The sequence below is a fragment of the Labeo rohita genome, chromosome 7 (genome assembly GCF_022985175.1).
Source record: "Labeo rohita strain BAU-BD-2019 chromosome 7, IGBB_LRoh.1.0, whole genome shotgun sequence".
Classification (NCBI taxonomy): domain Eukaryota; kingdom Metazoa; phylum Chordata; class Actinopteri; order Cypriniformes; family Cyprinidae; genus Labeo; species Labeo rohita.
Window position 1 is genome coordinate 43,751,085 of NC_066875.1, and position 16,417 is coordinate 43,767,501.

General features: G+C 32.8%; 1 protein-coding gene across 2 annotated transcripts in view; it reads left to right on the forward strand.

The window, feature by feature from the left end:
- Positions 1–16,417, forward strand: part of efl1 (elongation factor like GTPase 1) — a 142,468-nt gene that overhangs the window by 100,311 nt on the left and 25,740 nt on the right. For both annotated transcript variants that reach the window (XM_051115289.1, XM_051115288.1), the window contains exons 16-17: positions 4,266–4,397; positions 7,394–7,541. In XM_051115289.1, the coding sequence (XP_050971246.1) occupies positions 4,266–4,397; positions 7,394–7,541 (280 nt within the window). The remainder of the gene's footprint in view (positions 1–4,265; positions 4,398–7,393; positions 7,542–16,417) is intronic.

Sequence of the window (16,417 nt, forward strand, 5' to 3'; positions counted from 1 at the left end):
CTGTGCTCATTTTCTCTGTTTTTCGCCCTGAAGATCTGCAGCTCTGTGGTGTGGAAATCAGAAGCATGTGTGAGGTGAAAAGTTTAGAGCAGGATGGATTTATGTAGCAATCATTAAAACACCATCTGATGCCGATGAGCGAAGGATTTGCTTGTTTTTAGAGAGGCTGAATTTGTCCCGAGCCGCTGATCTAAGATCCGTCGTGCCGTCGGCTGTACGGTGGGTTAGTCAGGGACGAGCTGGCCCTGAATCAGTGCTTTCAGGAGGAGGGGGTGAGAGGGGTCAACACGAACAGGAAATCATCAGCGCTGTGGATAAATATGGCAGTGTGCCTCGGGCCCGGCTGGACGTATTAAAGAGTCACACACAAAGAGCTCTTGTGTCTAGACTGACCACTGCATGTGGCTTGACTTTCAGTGATGAACGAGTGACTCGCAGGTTAAAAGACTGTTGCTAGAGAAGGGGGGGAGAACCTCTGCTCAAATCATTCACCCTTCTCTCTTCCTGCTGTCATGATCCAGAGAAATCCACCGATGTGTATATAGACCTTAGGAAGTGTAGGTTTAACTAAAATTCAAGTAGTTGTTTCATGAGTGTTCGATTTAAAGGTGATTTGTCTACTTACTATACTAGTATAGTATTCATTAATATTTTGAATTAACTTTAAATTTTATATTTTCAGTTTTCATTTTAATTTGAAGTTTTTGTAATTTTGCCATTTTTATTTGTTTGTTTGTTTGTTTTTTACTTATTTTTCTATTTAGCTTTTTTTATATTATTATTATTATTCATTTTATTATCTCAGCTTGAACATATTTTATTTCAGGTAGTTCCCAAACCAACATGTCTTTTTTTTTTTTTTTTTAATTCTAAAATTTTTCATTTAATATTTCAATTTTATTATTATTGACCAGTGTAATTTTAGTCATGATGCTTAGTCAAAAGTCAAAAGTTTTTGAACAGTATGATTTTTAATGTTTTTTTAAAGAAGACACTTCTGCTCACCAAGCCCTCATTTATTTGATCTAAAGTACAGCAAAAACAGTAAAATTGTAAAATATTTTTACTATTTAAAAGAACTCTTTTCTATTTGAATATATTTTAAAATGTAATTTATTCCTGTGCCCAAAGCTACATTTTCAGCATCCTTACTGTAGCCTTCAGTGTCACATTATCCTTTAGAAATTATTCTAATATGCTGATTTGCTGTTTTTTTATTATATGCTTATTTATTATTATTATTATTATTATATGCTGTTTAATTTTATTATTATCCAAATTTAAAATAGTTCAGTAATTTTATTTCAGGATTCTTTGATGAATAGAAAGATCCAAAGATCAGCATTTATCTGAAATAAAAAAACTTTTGTAAAATTATGCACTATACCATTCAAAAGCTTGGAGTCAATATATATATATTTCTGGGGGAGGTGCTATATTTCTGGATGCTTAATTTTCTAGTATACAATTATATTTTTCCCAATTAAATTACTACATATTGAAAAAGCCATATCTTTTGTTCAGAAATTGTTCATATCACATACAACCCTGATATTCAGCTGTCCAATTTTGTAAAGTTGCTCATTCTACTCTGCATTTAAGCATGAAAATTACCTCAAAGATCAATTCATTTCATAGTTTTGCCTTCAGTTAGATTAGGTTATCAAGACATTTGCGTGTGCGCTTCAAAAAGGGTTTAGAGCCCTTTGAAGCTGCGTTTAAACTACATTTTGGAAGTTCAGAATCAGGGCACCAGTCAAGTCCATTATATGAAGAAAAATCCTGAAATGTTTTCCTCAAAAAACATAATTTCTTTACGACTGAAGAAAGACAGACATGAACATCTTGGATGATAAGGGGATGAGTAAATTATTTGTGAATTGTTGTTCTGGAAGTGGACTTCTCCTTTAAACAGCTTACTGCGCAACCAATTAAATTTAAATTCAAAAATAATTTGAACTAGCACTAGCACAGGTATGTAGGAAATGCAATCAGATATACATTTTAACTTTCATTTCATCACCTTAGAATGTCACGACTGACCAGTCAGAATCAAGCATTCCATTTTTTTCCAAGAGCTGATTGGACGCTACATTCTAAACTAGTTAGTGTGTTCTAAACTAAAGAGACCATCTTATTTTCCCACGCCTTGAGGCATCTGTGCAACATCCTGCCCTGAAAGACGTGTGCCCTGATCCAGACATATGCAAACACTTACAAAAAGAATGTCAAAGCAGGACACGTACGATCCCTCCGATGAGCAATTCATCCACTTTGTATCTCACTTTGCATTAACAACCCTTCCGTCTTAAATTCATTTAGCAGATTTAATGCTCATGCACATTTGACTTTGTTTATTTTTCTATATTTGGTATGTCGGCTGCTATAATAAACGTTAGCGAGTCAGTCCGTGATGTCACGCTCCGAATGCACGGATACTGATCCTTCGGGAGAGATCGACCCTGGCGAGTCAACACCGCCCGAACCGCCAGACTTAAGACTTCATACTCCGCTCGGCTTGCGCTGTGATTACCGTTAAGCCGTTTTTATTACCGACTTTACAGCCTCCAGGTGTTTGCTCATGAACACGATTGCGAGTCTGGCTGGAATTGGCCCTTAATAAGGCCGGCCTGTGACAGAAGCTCTTGACTCATGGCTGCTTCATTGACTGAACAAACTAACCTCTCGGGTTGAGGCTCCGCTCGCCTGATGGAAACACTCTCGGACCTGATGTAATTCGACTGAATGGGATTCGAGGGGCGAGTGAAATGGTCGTCCCGCTGAGCCGCTGAAGCGCTTCATTCACTTGTCCCTGTCAGTCCGTTTTTATATGAATGCATCTCCTCCGATTTCTGCCTACCAGTCAGTGCTTAAAATTATTTTTTGTGGAAAATGTAAGAAGCGAGTTAAATAGAGGATCTTGCTGTGAACTTTTACATGTGCTGGGCAAAGAAAGCAATTGTGGGAATTGCTTCAGGAATGAACAAAACCTCAGCAAGATCATTGTGAGAAGTGTATCAGCCTTTCTGTATTTCACTCTTATCCACTCTCCAAATTGAATTTTTTTTATTTTATTTTATTTTATTTTTATTTTTTTATTGTATTATTTTAGTTTATTTAATCGTTTTATCTTATATTATGATCATTTATCTATTTATTTACTTATTTATTTATTTGTAATTTTTTTTTGAGAAGTGTATCAGCCTTTCTGTATTTCACTCTTATCCACTCTCCAAATTGATTTTTTATTTTATTTTATTTTATTTTATTTTATTTTATTTTATTTTATTATTATTATTATTATTTTTATTTTATTTTATTCTATTTTATTTATTTTATTTTATATTGTGAAACTCTGAGGAAGGTCATACTAAATATTTTATGATCATTTATCTATTTATTTATTTATTTATTTATTTATTTTTTTTTTTTTTTTTTGAGAAGTGTATCAGCCTTATTTCACTCTTATCCACTCTCCAAATTAACTTTTTTTTATTTAATTTTTTTTTTTTTTATATTGTGAAACTCTGTGAAGAAGGTCAAACTAAATATTTTACGAACATTTATTATATAATTTATTTATTTTTTGAGAAGTGTATCAGCCTCTCTATATTTCACTCTCATCTTCTCTCTAAATTGATTTTTATTTAATTTTACTTAATTTAGTTTAATTTCATTTCATTTCATCACAGTAAATTTCAAATATCAAGCAGCAAGTTAAATTTGTGTTGAACAATATATTAGTTTTTAAAAGACTGATTTGTTGTTGAATTTTGTGTGGTTTGTTACAAGATGAGTTAAAAAAAAAACATGAACCACCAGACTACTTGTTCTGTTTATTTTCTAGCAAATAAATATTTATATTCCTATCACAACTAAGCTTTTACACAACTTCTTTTTTCAGCATGTTGCCCAAGGCCAGATGTCATATCACCAGCAGAATTTTGGGTTCTCCTTTACCGTCACAGCCCTGCAATCATGTCTGTTATTGCAAATGTCAGAGTTCTCTAAAGTGTGTTTGTCTTTTTCCATCACAACGTGCACAAACACATGCTTACACTCTTACTCACAACCTCCCACCTAAACGGGCGCACACAGGGGTCTTTGTTATAACAGGCAGCCGTTGTATAAATAATGTTTAATGTAAAAAAAATCTCTTTTTATGGAACATTATTGGAGCCCTGAGGTTTCGAATCCTGTCATTTGAAACCGTTTGACTGGTCTTTTGAATGCAGCTTTGTTTAATGTTGTTTGTATCTCTGCAGGTATTGGTGGAATGGAAGAATTCATTCTCAAATCGGCCACCATCTCAACATCTCCGGCCTGCCCACCCTTCACGCCACTCAACTTTGAAGCCACGCCCATCGTCAGAGTAGCAGTCGAGCCCAAACATCCCAGTATGTACAAGCGGTCACACACAGATTACACATTAAACACATCTTGAGTAACAGGTAATGCATTGCAGGACACTGCTGGATACATACAGTAAAGCAAAAATAACTGATAAGCAAAAAGCAAAAAAGAGTACATTGAATCACCACGATGACTCAGTAGAAAAAATGAACAAGCTGTTCAGAACAGTTATTTTTTTCTCTGCCCTGGAGCTAGTCGTGCTTCTGAATGTAATAGAAACTTTTTAGGATATATATTTAGTAAGCTTAGTATCTTTTTCCAAGCATCTGTGATGATATATATATATATTTTTTTTAACAAAACCTTGTGAGCTGCTTTTTGCAAAGTGATAAGCCTAATACAGAGCACATACAAATATTGGATAAACTTGATATATCAATTTAAGATATATATACAGCAATATGCACACACGCACAATTTTTATTTATTTATTTATTGCTCACCAAGGCTACATTTATATATTTGTAAAATATTCAAATTTAAAATAACTGTTTTCTGTTTTAATACATTTCAAATTTATTTGTTTAATAAAAATAGTAAATAGTTAAAAATAAAAATAGTTACTTCAGTAAAACTATTATGTTGTAACTATTTTAACTATTGTGCATATTTATACATTTATTTATTTATTTATTTATCTTATTTATTTTTATATATGCACACGTACAAAATCACACACACACACATACATATATGTATATATGTGTATATATATGTATATATATGTATATGTGTCTGTGTGTGTGTGTGTATATATATATATATATATATATATATATATATATATATATATATATATAGATAGATAGATAGATAGATAGATAGATAGATAGATAGATAATATGCACACCCACACACAACATTTTTATTTATTTATTGTTCACCAACGCTACATTTAAAATCTAATTTAAAATAACTGTTTTCTGTTTTCATTTATTTGTTTAATAAAAATAGTTATTAGTTAAAAATTAAAAGTAGTTACTTCAATAAAACTATTTGATGTGAATTTTCAGTATCATTACTCCAGTCTCCAGTCTTCAGTGTCACATTATCCTTCAAAAATCATACTAATATGCTGATTTGGTGCTCTAGACACATTTACTATTATGAATCCGATGAATAGAAACAACAGCATGTATTCAAAAAAGACATGTTTATTCATTTATTTGCTTTTATCTGTAGCACATTAATTTAAATCAAAGCTATTTATCATGCAATTAAAATTTTATTTTATTTTATTTTATTTTATTTTATTTTATTTTATTTTATTTTATTTTATTTTATTTTATTTTATTTTATTTTATTTTTGTGCATTCCAAGAGATTAAAACCCCTATCTGAAGTAACTATTTTGTTGTAACTATTGTAACTATTGTGCATATTTATGCATTTATATATTTATTTATTTATTTTTATATATGCACACATACAAAAATATTTATTTATCTATTTGTTTGTTTGTTCTCTACATTTATATACTTAAAAATACAGTAAAAAATTTATCGCTGTTAAATTTTATTGTAGACTAAAATCGTTTTCTATTTTAATACATCTAGATGGATTAGATATATTTATTTATTTGAATATATTGTATAGATCTATTTGTTTAATAGTTAAAAAGACAGTGAAACTATTTGAAGTAGCTATTTTTAATTTGATATTTGAATATATATTTAAAATGTAATTAATTTATGTGATGCAAAGCTGAATTTTCAGCATCATTACTCCAGTCTTCAGTGTCACATGATCCTTCAGAAATCATTCTAATATGTTGATTTGGTGCTCAAGAAACATTTATTATTATTATCAAGGCTGATCCGTTTTTCTGCGTAATATTTTTAGGAGTTTTAATGAATAGAAACAACAGCATTTATTCGAAATAGACATTTTTTATAGTTTATTTTTCCACAGTTTTCTTTCAGTCTTCTTTTCCCCTTTTCAATCTTCCCAAAAGTAGTTATCTTAGAAAGCAACATTATTATGCTGTCTGTCTTTTGAAATAGCTTTTGCATTATTTAGCATACCTGTGATGCCTTAAAATAGTGAGGCAGCTCACTAAGTCGCGCTGATACAGAGCAGTGACTAACCATAAAAAAAGATGCATGAGCTTCCAGATTAAATCATCACATCTCATGAGTCTCTAAGGTGCAGATATCCCTCAGAAAGGTGTTTTAATGGAGACGTCTCCAGGTTCACTCAGCGGTGGTGTTGTGATTCTCATTAGCTGTGTCAGAGATGGCATGGAAACCCCGTCCATCTCAAAGCATCACACTAGCTCATGTGGGACGCATTAGTCAAGAGCACAGCTGTAATGAGGAAGTTAAATGTTTCCCGGTTTAGCACAGCAAAGAACTGTCTGATCTGGATTGCACGATCACACACAAACACAAGAGCTCATTGTAAGAGCGATCGCTGTCCCAGAGCGCTGTTTCAGGGTTTCGTTTCATAACCGTAACTTCATCTTGCCTTCGGGTCAGGAGAGGCCATTGCTGGTGAAAACACTCTTTATTAGAAAAGCTCTCATAGTCCTAGTGTTACTGCTGTCACTACAATATGAACAGAAACTTTCTTTGATGTCAGACAGCACTTTAATATGAGCAGAGAATGAGATGCTGTTTTAAAGGGTTATATCATACATTTTTAATCTTTTTTTCCTCTGAGGGGAATGAAATCTACTTATAATGTTAGGTTCTTTCACCCAAAACAGTCGTTATGTAGTTCTTATGACCCTTTATGACTTTTTGAACCATAAACAGGCCTTTTTTTGCTGCTTTATTTTTTAAAACACTCTGTTTGTGACATGAATAACAGTGTTTTGTGCACTGACACTCGGGCTGCGGGTTTGCAGACGAGTCGACATAGTTTACGCTGCTCCATCCTTCATCAGCCTCTTAACAAAGCTGCATCACATTGACAGCTTCACAAAACAAAATCTAGACTGAAATATTCACACAGATGTGTGTGCGTGTGTGTTTGTCCAGGTGAGATGCCAAAGCTGGTGCGTGGGATGAAGTTACTGAACCAGGCCGACCCGTGTGCCGAAGTGTTGATTCAGGAGACTGGAGAGCATGTTCTGGTCACTGCAGGGGAAGTGCATCTTCAGCGCTGCCTGGATGACTTGAGAGAGAGGTAAGGAACCACATGTACACACACACACACACACACATATATATATATATATATATGTATTTATATATATATATATATATATATAATCAGGGGTGTAATGGATAATTTCAATACAGGTTTCGGTTTGATTTGCATGTGTGTCAAACAAAAATCTAGTATAGTTTTAACTTCTGCACGTGCGGAACTAAATTTAGAACTCCTAGTTCTATATATTGTTACTTTGGATAAGAAACAAGGTATCATCTTTCAAATTCTATTTTATTGGAAAGTTCAAACAAAAAATGCAATAAACAATAAAGTTTTACACTCTTTGAAACTGAGTGTGAGTGAACACGATCATCCCTTCCTCTTTACTACTTGTTATAGCATGAAATAAACATGAATGAAAAACTCATATCTCATATAATCGTTCAAACAGTGTTCCAACCGTAGAAGGGCGTCAGTTCACAATTTGTGAACAGTGTCATATAGCACTACATTTATCTCATTGAATGTCCACAGCTTGTTTGTTCGCTTGAGAAATGAACTCTAGAGAAGAGCATTTCACTAAATATATGCATTTTATTAGCATGTATATACAGGTCCAAAGTTTACATGCACCTTGCAGAATCTGCAAAATGTTAGTTATTTTACCAAAATAAGAGGGATCATACAAAATGCATGTTATTTTTTATTTAGTACTGACTTGAATAAGATTATCCACATAAAAGACATTTACATTTAGCCCACATGAGAAAACAAGCTGAATTTATACCTGTTTAAAAATTTGCATACACTTGATTCCTAATACTGTGTTGTTACCTGAATGATCCACAGCTGTGCTTTTGTTGTTTAGTAATAGTTGCTCATGAGTCCCTTGTTTATCCTATACAGTTAAACTGCCCGCTGTTCTTCAGAAAAATCCTACAGGTCCCACAAAGTGTTTGGTTTTTCAGCCTTTTTGTGTATTTGAACCTTTTGCAACAATGACTGTATGATTTTGAGATCCATCATCTCATATGCAACTATTACAGAAGGTTCAAACGCTCACTGATGCTGTAGAAGGAAATACAATGCATTAAGAGCCGGGTATGAAAACTTTTGAACAGAATGAAGATGTGTACATTTTTCTTATTTTGCCTAAATATCATACATTTTTTTCAAGATACTGAGACCCCCGGCTCTTAATGCATTGCGTTTTCTTCTGGAGCATCAGTGAGCGTTTGAACCTTTTGTTATAGTTGCATATGAGTCCCTCATTTGACCTCAGTGAGAAAAGAAGGATCTAAACAAACAAACACAGCTGTGGATTATGAATGCTACTAATAATAATAATATTCATAATTTAATAATAATTTATTTGTGTAGCCCTTCTCATTAAAAGCAACTCAAAGTGCTTCACAAGCAAACAACAAATGTTAAAAATACAACATCAATGAAAGATAAGCAAAATTATTCAACAAGTATAAACAAATACAGAAAATCAAAAAGAAAATAATGCAAAATGCACACACAAATAACAAATACAAACAAATATAAACAAATATCTAAAAAAATAAATAAAAGTGCAAAAATTACACACACTTCACACACTGTTATATTCATAAGCAACTTTAAAGAGATATGCCTTAACCCGTTTTTTAAAAAATATGAATATTATTGGACTCTTGCTTCATTTGGTAGACAGTTCCAAATCTTTGGAGCATAACAGCTAAAAGAGGTACACCACCAGATGAAGTATATTTTTCAATATATTGACATTAAAAACAGTTATTTTAAACTGTAATAATATTACTAAATATTACTGTTTTTACTATATTTTTGAATATATTTTAAGTGCAGCTTTGGTAAACCTTGGTACCAGCCTATCATAAAAATCTACCACAGCCTTTGTAGACTACATATGATGTGTATGCGGGCATACCATCTAGTCCTGCTGTATAGCTTTGGGGTCTCTGGAGAGATCTGAGCTTTGTGTTGTTCAGTCTGCAGGTAAATTAAACTGCATATTAGAACAGAAGACAGAATTTGACGGCTGTCATGTAGATGCACGCACTGGGACTGGGTTCTGCATGCATTATATTTATGCATGTGCTGTATAAGATTGTTTCTCATACTAAACAACATAAGGCACTGACAACACACTTAACTTCAATAATGTGGCATATGTCTGGATATTCAGTGGGAAATATTGCAGGGTGTGTGGAAAAGGGGCCATTACATTATTGGTTAACCATGTTTTACTACACCTGCATGTCTTTGGTCATTTTATAATTTCAGAATGGCAATAAATAGTTTGCAATTAGTCAACTTCAGTTTGATTTGCATGTTTAGTATGTGATATAATTGAATGCCAGAACAATATCTGATGATCTCGATATTTTGTTTGACCAAAAATTTCTCATCCTTTCCTTTCCCCATTCTCAATCATCTCTTACTTTTTCCTCTTTCTCTCACCGTATTTCTGTAGTCATCTATCATTCTCTCTCTCTCGATCTGTGTTTCACTGCGGCGGTGGTAGATCAATATCTCTTGATGTCGGTCTGTGAGTGTTGAGCCTCCTGTACTATAGCAGAGCTTAGACTAATTCACACCTCTGGAGCTTCTTCTCAACACAAACTGGCTCGGCAAATTATTCATGACTCAGACAAGTCACAGTTTTTTTTTTTCGCTTTGATTGTTTAGAGTTTTTTTTGGCCGCTGTGACATTGTGAATGCTGCAGTCAGACATTCAGGTGCTGTTGGGAAAAACAAGTATATTTTTTTCTTAGGAATGCTTGATTCTGATTGGATAATCAGCATATTATATACACTTAGTGTCTAACAGCCTCAATATAGCATGTCTACAGTTGTGTTACATTACAAAGCTTTCTTCACAGTTTAACAGTATTGTAGGAGGTTTTATTTTTTTAATTCAAGTGCTAATTAAGTGTCAAAAGTGTCTTATATGTCAAACGGAATAGCCTAGAGCTGGTTATTTATGTTGGATTTGACATATACCCTCATAATTAAAATGCTGAAGATGTTCTCACCCATTTTAATAAGACACCAGGGTGCATTTGGCTTGCCCTTGAGTTTTACCTTGTATAAACAGCATATCTGCATAAATTAGCAGCACCACATGCTAAATATTGGTTGGAGTTGGAGCGTTTGCCGCTTAATCCATCACATCTGCCCTTGCATATCATTAGCTGGACTTCTTCAATATTTTCCAAAGATAACTACTTTATCTAGGTCAGACTGTGGCCCTTAAGAAGAACCTCTCAAATTTTGCTACATACTAGACACATAATGATAAATTCAAGGTCTGGTTGCAATTTTGTGGAATTGTATTTAGTTATTTCTAGGTTATCTAATATGTCTAATTAGTATGGAAGCCCATTTCTGCCACTGAATAAAAAATAAAAAAAGGTAATTGTAACTATATCTCATAATTATGACTTTTTTTGTTTCACTGAATTGTGATACAAACTTGTAGTTGTGCGTTATAAAATTGGAATTGCGAGATATAAACTCAAATTTTTTTCTCAGAATTGTGAGATAAACTCGCAATTGCGAGATATGAACTGACTTTTTTCTCAGAATTCCTCAAAAATTAGATTTTTTAACTTGTAATTGTGAGTTTATATCTTACTGTTTTGAGAAAATAAGTCAGAATTGCAAGAAAAAGTCAGGATTGCGAGATACAAACTTGCATTTGCGAGAAAAAGTCAGAATTGTGAGGTACAAACTTGCAATTGCGAGTTTATTCTCTCTATTCTGAGAAAACAAGTCACAAGAAAAAGTCAGGATTGTGAGAAAGAATCAGTCTGAATTAAGTCATAATAATCTTTTTTATTTTTTTTTATTTAGTGGCAGAAACGGGCTTCTGTAGGCAGTCTCATGAAGTAGTAAATTGTATTTTATAATTCATATTTTACTTAAATAAAAAAAGATACTACTTTTTTTTCTTTTATTTTAGTCATTTCTGAATGAAAAATTGTTTTAAAGAAACAGATTTCTTTAAATTAACTGAAATTTCACAGTAAAAAGACCGAACGTATTTTCTTGTAAAAGGTACTGAAATAGTCTTTGTTTTATTTGCAATCTTAAGAAATATTTTTTACAGTGTACATAAGCCTGATTTAAGATTATAAACATGTTTTTGCATTGTTTTAATGGCACTGTTTTCATGACAACATGTGCTAATCATTCCTTTAATACAGTAATGTAAATCATCCTAAATTTATTAAATTCAGCACATCTGTTATTGTCATCATGTAACTTACAATTGCACTTTAAACGCTTGTTTTTCAGTTAAAACATTTAAAAATCCTATAAACAAAATATATTAATTTGAGAAGCAGCACATTGCATGTGATTGTATTTTGAAATTTGGTGCATATTGTCTTTCTGTGCTTGCTTTTTTTCTTTTCACTTATTTTTGTTTTTTTTTTTATACTTGCGTGAAAAATATGCCAGTGAACTTTGACAAAATACACATTAAAGATGTGTTAAAGATACATTCATACAAAACTACAATTAAATAAAAAAAATATCATTCAGTGAGTCAAAAAAGCCAAATTGAAAACTTAAGAAGTCATTTTTGCAGTGCAAATGTACTTTGAACAAAAGTGAAATTACATTCCTGGATCATAAACATCTGCTGAATGGTCATCTAACATACAGGGAACATTTTAGCAAGATTACAAATCAGAAAAGACTACATTGTACATTATATCTTCCGGATGAAAATGCAGAAAGTGGACTTAAAATAAAAATATTCAAGCCAGCAGGGTAAAGACCTGAGTAAAATACTAGGAAAGTGGAATTTATCATACTCGACTGGGTTCATTCCCACTAAAAACTGTAACATCCTTGCTCATTTGGATATCAGCTGGCCAAAAAAATTATTTCATGAATACATTACTAGTCCTCATTCGAAGATGGAAAGAAATGCAGTACATTTGTTTTGAGGCGCATTGCAAATCGTCACCTAAAATGCAAATGAAACGAGTTATTCTTTATGTGATTTGGGGAAGTTTGATAACTCCTGGCACTGTTTATGCAACTGGTTGCTGCATTTTAAATGTAAATTAGGTGACTAGTAATTGGTAAGCGCTTCTGTTATGCTTTATATGAGAATAAAATTGGCCAGGACGTTTGGAAAGCCACCAGAATGACTTTTGTTGTGATTTCTACACGCCGCTACGGTACAGTGTTGGCCGCGTGTCACAGTTTGCTATATTTTTGTTGTTCCAGACACACTCCTTCTTCTCATTGATGGTACTACACAATCAGTTTGAGTTAAGACCCGCGAGAGATAGCGGAGGACAAATCGAGTGAGAAAGTGTCACATTAACACAAAGGAGTGAGAAAGCCAGCGAGGGATATGTCATGTTTTGTGGATGTAGATTAAATTGGACGATCCTGACTTGGCTCTGCTAGAACAGTGATTGGCTTGTGAAATCACACCAGCGTTCCTTCGCTAAAAAAACCTCGTAATGGTGTAAGGAGACACAAATGAGCTCTCACACGCTCCCCATCTGGTGCTCTGCCTCGAGCTGCGGGCCCGTAAATTAACACGCGTCTCTCGCGGTGTTATTTTGTCCTGTTTTCAGGCGTCGTGAAGGAAAGACTTTGTTTTGTTTTGTTTCATCAGTTTGTTTTGAACATTTTCACCAAAGCGTTCTCAGCTCAAGCGCGTTTAACGGGCTAGAGATCCCTCAGGTGTAATTTGGCTGGACTGTAACGGAGTCTGTCTTGTCAAGGGTTGGAAAAGCTCCGGCTAATGCACAAGATGTAAACATGCTTAAACTCCCTATTGATTGAGATATGTTCCTGTTAATATTCTCCTACTTTCTTTCTTTCTTTCTTTATTCTTCACTCCGCCTGTTGCACCTGCGCGTTCCTCATTTTTAATCAGAAAACTAGTTGACTTGTCAGTCATGAACAAGTCGTGTTTAAATAGGCTGGTTTAAGTTCTTGCCGTGGGTAGTCCTAGTTCTAGTCTAACATTATAATTGAATGTACTGTAATATGAGTATCGAAAGTAGTCCAGCATGCAACCGTCTCTTGTTTATGATTAAATCATCACAGTAAACACAAACAAGAGACCTAAAGATTATGTATAGTAACAGGAATATTGTTTATAACTGTTTTTTTTTTTAGATGTGTTGTTGAAGACATTTAATTTGTTGCTTAAGTGCTGCATTGATTGTTACAGCCCATATGTAAATATGTGGGTCAAAGACATTAAGACGTCCACATAAAAAAGAAATTTACAAAAGTGATTGTATGTTCATAGAAAGCACATTAATATGTAAGTAAAGTTTCAAGGTTTCAAATAGGTTTTTGGGGAATAAAATGTCAAAATGTGTTTGGAATAATGTTACATTGTGTTTAGAGAGAGATAGAGATCAGTTTAGAGTTGGAAAATGCAGTTTGTTTTTATAAAATGTGACCCTGGACCGCAACACCAGTCTTATGTTGCACGGGTATATTTGTAGCAGTAGCCAAAAATACATCGGATGGGTCAAATTTACAGATTTTTCTTTTATGCCAAAAATCATTAGGATATGAAGTAAAGATCATGTTCCATCAAGATATTTTGTAAGTTTCCTACCATAAATATACCAAAACGTAATTTTTGATTCGTAATATGTATTGCTATGAACATCATTTGGACAACTTTAAAGGTGATTTTCTCAGTATTTTGATATTTTTTTTTTTTTTTTTTTTTTTTTTTTTTTGGTACCCTCAGATTCCAGATTTTCAAATTGGTGTATCTCAACCAAATGTTGTCCTTTATAAATCTCAATTTGTGAATGTCAATTTTGAAAAATGTACACCTATGACTGGTTTTGTGGTCCAGGGTGACAAATGTATTTTTTTATTATTTAAAATAAAAACAAAATCAGTAAGAGTTAGAAAATGCAGTATGTTTTTTTTATAAAATATATATTTTTATTATTTAAAATAAAAACAAAATCAAAACAAAAGCACCTCACTGGAAAACCCCTCAAACAGGGTACTGAAAAATATTGGTAATGAAATCCAAAATAAAAAAAATAAATAAATCAAATGTTTACATTTATATACTTTTTATTTATTTATATATATATATATATATATATATTAGAAAAGAGCCTTTTATGCTTAGTAAGTCTGCATTTCTTTGATCAAAAATACAGTAAAAACAGTAATATTCGGAAATATTATTTTTATTTAAAATAACTGCTTTCTATGTGAATATAAATTAAAATATAATTTATTACTGTGATACAAAGCTGAATTTTCTTTCTTTTTTTCAAGATTGAAATAGACATTTTTTTGGCAACAGTCTAAATGTATGTCACTTTTGGTCGATTTAATGCATCATTTCTGAATACAAGTATTAGTTTCTTTCCAAAATAAAAAAAAATAAAAATACTGACCCCAGACGGTACTGTGTAGTGTATGTATTATCAACTAAAATTCTTTATTTGTGTTTTTATTAAAGGATTTTCCTGATTTATTAAATTAATCTTTGATTTTTCATCAAAATATTATGAATGTGTTTTTTTGGCTAATCAAGGCTGCGTTCATTTGATTAAAAATACAGAAAAAAATGTAGTATTGAGAAATTATTGCAATATAAAATAGTGGTTTTCTATTTAAATATACATTAAAATATAATTTATTCCTGTGATCAAAGCTGAATTTTCAGCATCATTACTCCAGTCTTCAGTGTCACATGATCCTTCAGAAATCATTGGAAAAAGCTGATTTATTGTCAGTGTTGGAAACAGTTGTGCAGATTCATTTTTTATTTTTTTTCTTTGGAAACCTGTGATACTTTTTTCAGCATTCTTTGATGAATAAAACATTAAAAATAACAAAATTTATTTAAAATAGAAATCTTTTGCAACAATATACACTGCTGTTCAAAGTTTAGGGTCAGTAATTTTTTATTTCTTTCTTTCTTTGAAAAAAGTTAATACTTTTATTCAGCAAGGATGTGTTAAATTGATAAAAAGTAATAGGAAAGACGTGTATTGTCAGAAAAGATTTCTATTTTGAGTAAATGCTGTTCTTTTTTTATTCATCAAAGAAACCTTATAAAATTATCACAGGTTCCAAAAAAAAATAGCTAAATAAAAATATTTAGCAGCACAACTGTTTCCAGCACTGATAATAAATCAGAATATTAGAAAGAATTTCAGAAGGATCATGTGACACTGAGGACTGGAGTAAAGGCTGATGAAAATTCAGCTTTGCATCACAGAAATAAATTATATTTTAAAGTGTATTAAAATAGAAAATTGTTCTTTTAATTTGCAATAATATTTCATATTTTTTCCACATTTTTGATCTAAGAAATGGAACTTTGATGAGCATAAAAGACTTTAAAAAACATTAAAAAATCGTACTGCTCACAAACCTTTGAACGGCAGTGTAGATAGGTTGTAAGCTGTTTCACATCGACTTCAAGATCAACTGCTGTAAAGGAAACAAGGTTCACAATTTTGACAGAACTGATGTGTTAGTTACACTGCAGCCTCCAGATGCACAGGTGAAGTCCTGCAATCAGTTTCTCCGACCCCCCGAAACATCTGCCTCATCCAACCCAAACCACTCCATCATTTCTGCAACAAGAGGAGAAAACATGACAGTCTGCTGATGGTTTAGTGTTCTAGTAAATGGGCTGTTATATAGTCACTAGCTCTTCCCCTTAGGTCAGAAAGAAACACCAGTACCGCATGAGAAGAAAGCCAGGGGTGAGGACCCGTCAGACCGCGAGCTGTTGGTTTTGGGGTCATTGGGGTCGACGCTGAGGTCAGGAGAGTCTGAGGTCAGCCCGCCTGCAGCGTCTTCTACTCAGTCTGAGTGGCGTTTAAAAATATCCCGTCAGACCTCGGTGTCAAAGCAGTTCAGCG